The 5,622-nt window shown below is 37.0% G+C and overlaps 1 protein-coding gene across 1 annotated transcript; it reads left to right on the top strand.

Moving 5' to 3' along the window:
* The first annotated feature begins 904 nt into the window (after window positions 1–904).
* Window positions 905–2,980, top strand: LOC141607336 (uncharacterized). The gene is made up of 2 exons (XM_074426690.1): window positions 905–2,362; window positions 2,692–2,980. The coding sequence occupies exon 1, from the start codon at window positions 1,306–1,308 to the stop codon at window positions 2,095–2,097; it is 792 nt and encodes a 263-aa protein (XP_074282791.1). The 5' UTR covers window positions 905–1,305; the 3' UTR covers window positions 2,098–2,362; window positions 2,692–2,980.
* Window positions 2,981–5,622: the final 2,642 nt, after the last annotated feature.

Here is a 5,622-nt window from a genome sequence, read left to right as displayed (position 1 = left end):
GGACTGATATCCAAGGTGATTGGAGATCCATTTAATTAATTAAGAGTACAAGTGTACTACTGGTGAGTGGTGAGACTAGATTACAACAATAAAGGGCATGTTCATTGGATTTTCTTTTAGTGATTTTCTTAAGTCATGCCCACTATAAAAACAAATCCACAAATTCTTGTTTGTGACGGTATATATCCGTCACTCAAGAGTAACGGATACCATTTTACCTCACAAAGTACCCACTTTTTCTCTCTCTGCAACACTATTCATGTGGTCCCCTTTCTCCACTAACCCATTTTGTTACCATTTTAACTCACAAAATATCCGCCACAAATGGTAACCCGTCACAAGGGAGACCAATTGAAACAAATCTCATATATCCTCCTTCCTCCCTTTTCTTACGCAAATCATTGTTTAGAATGGGAATATCTGTTTTAAATTTAGTATACGTTAAATATTTATACTAGTTTTTATATCCGTGTAAATCACGGGTAACATTATAAAGTATTAATCAAAGTAAAGCTTATACGTATATTTTTTTCTTACTTTTCCTACTTCAAGAATCCAAACTTTCGGAATGGATATCGAATCATATCGGATTTTTTGCTGCCATAATATACACACATTGGGTTATTTAATAGAATCAAGAAACATAAATACACGTTTTAATAGGATTAAGAATTACGACCGTGTATTTGATAATTGACTCTATCAAGAGTTGTGTACTCTTGGTATTATTGATGATATAAGCAAGTCAGTTACAATATAACTACAGTTAGTTAAGAGTTAGTTAGGCTTAATGATGTACAGCTGTCAGTTTGTTAATCAGTTTGTTACATTAGTTAGGTCGGTGCTAACTACTATATATACTCAATGTATCACAATCTGTAAGATACAACTTTCACAATACAATTCAATGATAATACAGTTCAATACATTTGATATGGTATCAATCACCAAATCGATTCTGGTCACAACATAAAGCTTCCGCATAAATCTCTTCATATCTTCATCATCAAAATCATTCATATCTTCATCTGCTTCATCAATAGTTCTTCATATCTTCAACCTTGTCTTCATAAATTCATTAGTTTTTTCTTCTTTGTTTCACAGAATTCTTTTCAAATCATTCATAATTCTTCTTTAATCTTCTAATACACAATCAAGATGCCTGAATCAACTCCTAATGATTCATCTGGTTATGATTTTTACGATGATCCACTGTTTCTGTCCACTTCTGATCAGCCTACTTCTCATCTCACGACATTTCTCTTTGATGGTACGGATTTTCTGGGGTAGAAGCAGGAGGTTTTGATGGCATTAGCATCCAAGAATAAAGAGTCATTTCTTGATGATTCTAACCCAAAACCTGCTTCAACTGACAAGAAATACAGGCAGTGGATTCGCTGTGATCTAATGGTAATGCGATGGATCTTGAATTCCTTGGATAAAACGATCAGGGACAATCTGAAGTATGTCACATCTGCTCGCCAGCTTTGGTCAGAGTTGTCTGAACGTTATGGTCAGGCGAATTCCATCGAGATTTATCAACTCACCAAGGATATGGGAGATATCAGTCAAGGGAATTCCTCTCTGATGGAGTATTACAGCAAGCTTAAGTCAGCTTGGGAAAATTTAGACAGCTTGGATCCTCTGCCAAGTTGTTCTTGTGGCAAATGCAGTTCTTGCACCTGTTCCTTATTCAAGAGGATGCAGGACAGGGAGAACAATAGTAAGCTCATACAATTTCTGATGGGTCTCAACAGTGGGTATGATAACATTCGTACTCAGATTCTATCCTTGGATCCGTTGCCTTCTATCAACAAAGCACTTGGAATGCTTCAGAAGATTGAAAAACAAAAGCAAGTTACAGAATCTGTTGAAGTTCTTGCTGATACTACTGCATATGCTTCATACAAACAGGTTGAGGGCTCCAAGAAAGCATCTACCAGTGAAAGCAAGAAGTATTGCAGCCATTGTGACATGAACAATCACAATTTGGAAGATTGTTTCAGAATTCAAGAATGTACTTATTGTGGTAAATCAGGGCATAAAATTAAGAAATGCTATAGGTTGGTTGGTTTTCCTGCTGATAAGAATATCTAGGGCAAGGGTAAGGTCTCCAACAACAACAAGTATCCTAAGAAACTCAATACTTTCAAGAAATCAGCGAATAATGTTGAGCATTGTGATGAAGATTCACCACTGAATGAGCTTGTTGCAGATCAAGTCAAGGCTAATTACAAGTCTCAGGGAGGATCTACATCATTTGATGCTGGTACAATGGAAGGGTTAGTCACCTCTGTTATTGATCAGGTCATGAAGAGGTTGTCAGAGAATCAGGCAGGGCCTTCTAATGCTAATTTTGCAGGTATAATGTCTGCTTCTCAGGTTAATTCTCTCACTAATACTTTGTATGTGCATGACTGGATTATTGATACAGGAGCTTCTGATCACATTACTTTTAATATTAAGTTGCTGCATAATGTTAGAAAGCTAAAGCATCCTATACCTGTTGGACTACCTGATGGAACTATCAAGCTTGTTTACTTGTTAGGAGATGTTAACTTGAATGCTGGTATTGTTCTAGATAAAGTTATGTTCATTCCTGATTTTAGACAAAATTTGCTTTCAGTCAGCAAGTTAATTGATAACAATTGTTTGTCTGCTGTGTTTTCCTCCAAAAAATGTGTTTTTCAGGACCATTCAAGTAAGAAAACAGTGGCAATGGGAAGAAGAATAGGAGATCTTTACAGATATCAGGATTTTAGTAGTATAATAAAGAATGTAATCAAAGATATAGTAGTGAATGTAATAACTAAGTCTCAGAATAAGCAAGCTGTCACTTCTGCTAATAACATTTCTGCTGCTAATGTAGATACTCAAATAATACATGACAGGCTTGGTCATATTGGTTATGCCAGACTTAGAAACATTGTACCTACAGTTACAAACAATAATAATAATAAAGAGAAGTTCTTTTGTGATACTTGCATTTTGGCTAAACATCATAGGTTGCCATTTCCAAACAGTTCATCTAGAGCTTCCTCTTGTTTTGCTTTGCTTCACATGGATGTTTGGGGTCCTTATAAGACCCCATCTTTGTCAGGGGCACGTTCTTTTTTAACTATTCTTGATGATCACTCTCGAAACACATGGACAATTCTCTTTCAAACTAAAGATCAAGTCCCTGAGTTAATTAGAAATTTCTTTGCTTATATAGAAACTCAATTTGATGCTAAATTAAAAGTTATAAGAAGTGATAATGGTACTGAATTTTTAGATCAAGTATGTGGTTCATTGTTTAAATCAAAGGGTTTACTGCATCAAACAAGTGTTGTTGGCACTCCCCAATAGAATGGGCGTGTAGAAAGAAAGCATAGGCATTTGCTTGACACTGCTAGGGCTATCAAAATACATTCTGGATTACCTATAAGATTTTGGGGGGATTGTATTTTGACTGCTACTCATTTAGTTAATCTTATGCCTTCATCTGTTTTATCTTGGAAAACCCCTTATGAGTTGTTGTTCAATGTCAAACCTAAATATGAAGAATTAAAAGTATTTGGTTGTAGTTGCTATTCTACTATGCCACCTACATATAAGGATAAATTTGGCACTCGTGCAAGGCACTGTGTTTTTCTTGGATATCCCCACAATCAGAAAGGTTATAGATTATATGATCTCTTGTCTCATAAAACATTTGTCAGTAGAGATGTAGTGTTTCAAGAGGATAAGTTTCCTTTTAAGATTTTGCCTAAAGACAATCATCTTGATGTTGATCTGGTAAATCCAGCAACTTCTAGTATATTGGTTCCTGTTGTTTCCACTAACAATGACAGGGGTCCTGAAGAAACTCATTCCACCAGTAATGAGGTAACCCAGCCTACTGTTGCAGTAAGCATCCCTGATTCTGTTACTGCACCAGTTAGGAGAAACAGTAGGCAGAGGCTTGCTCCTGCTTCAGAGGAGATTAGAAAGTCTACTAGACCTAGGGTTATCCCTCCTAGGTTTCAAGACTATCAATGCAATCTCAAGTCAGCCAGTACAAATAATGCTACAGTTTTTAGCAGTGTGCTGTTAAACAAGCTGCAAGATTTTGCTCCAGAATATGTTCATTCATTAAACAATGTTATTCAAGAGCCTGAGCTATACACGTTCAAGCAAGCCAGCAAAGATCAAAGATGGATTGAAGCAATGGATAAAGAAATTCGGGCCCTAGAAGAAAACAAGACTTGGGATGTGGTTTCATTACCAGAAGGTCACAAAGCTATTGGTTCTAAATGGATTTTTAAAATCAAATACAAACAAGATGGCAGTGTAGAGAGGTTTAAAGCCAGACTAGTGGCAAAGGGATATAGTCAAGTAAAGGATAAAGACTATACTGATACATTTTCTCCAGTAGCAAAGTTCACAACAGTACGAACTTTGTTAGCTGTAGCTGCTGCAAAAGGGTGGAATTTACACCAACTAGACATCAATAATGCATTTTTGCATGGTTTTTTGGACGAGGAGGTGTATATGAAGCCACCAGAAGGCTACAAGGTCACTCCAGGCCATGTTTGCAGATTAAGAAGGTCACTATATGGCCTAAAGCAAGCTTCAAGACAATGGAATAAAGAGTTATCTAGATTCCTTGTCAGCATTGGTTTCGTTCAATCAAGACAAGATTACTCCTTGTTTACAAGGTTTAATCAAGCCACACAATCTTTCATCCTTGTTCTAGTCTATGTGGATGATCTAATCATCACTGGTACTTCTGACTCTGAGATTGTGATCATTAAGGAAGGCTTAGATGCAGCTTTTTCTATAAAAGACCTAGGCTACATGAGATATTTTTTGGGTCTCGAAATTTCAAGGAATGAGACTGGCATCATGGTTAACCAAAGGAAGTATATCTTAGATATATTATCTGATCTGAACATGGAGAATTGTGTACCAACTTCCTTTCCTATGCCTAGAGGATTAAAGCTTTCCATTGATCAAGGCAGTTTGTTGGAAGAGCCAGAGCAGTACAGGAGACTGGTTGGACGGTTGCTATATCTAAATATATCTAGGCCTGACTTATCATACTCTGTGCAGCACTTAAGTCAATTTTTAAGTCAGCCAAGAGAGCCACATATGCAGGCTGCTATGCATGTTCTCAAGTATCTGAAGGGAACTATTAACACTGGATTGCTGTATAGTGCACAGTCTGATCTCAGTCTTTCTGCATACACTGATGCAGATTGGGGTCAATGTGCATATAGTTGCAGGTCCCTCAGTGGTTACTGCGTATTTCTAGGCAATTCTTTGGTGTCATGGAAAACTAAAAAGCAAAAAACAGTGAGCAAAAGTACAGCAGAATCAGAATACAGGAGTATGTCATATACTTCCTCAGAATTGGTGTGGTTAGATGCACTTCTTGCTGATATGAGAATAACAATTCCAAAACCAGTTCCTCTTTATTGTGATAACAAAGCAGCAGAACATATTGCTCAAAACCCTGTGTTTCACGAGAGGACCAAGCATCTAAGTATCGATTGCCATTATGTTAGGGATAAACAAGAAGAGGGATTTCTGCTCACTCAGCATGTTCGTTCTGGTTTGCAGATTGCAGATGTCATGACAAAACCTCTTGGAGCAGAACAG

This window comes from Silene latifolia, chromosome 10 (assembly GCF_048544455.1).
Source record: "Silene latifolia isolate original U9 population chromosome 10, ASM4854445v1, whole genome shotgun sequence".
Classification (NCBI taxonomy): Eukaryota; Viridiplantae; Streptophyta; class Magnoliopsida; order Caryophyllales; family Caryophyllaceae; genus Silene; species Silene latifolia.
This window is presented reverse-complemented; position numbering and strand designations above follow the sequence as displayed.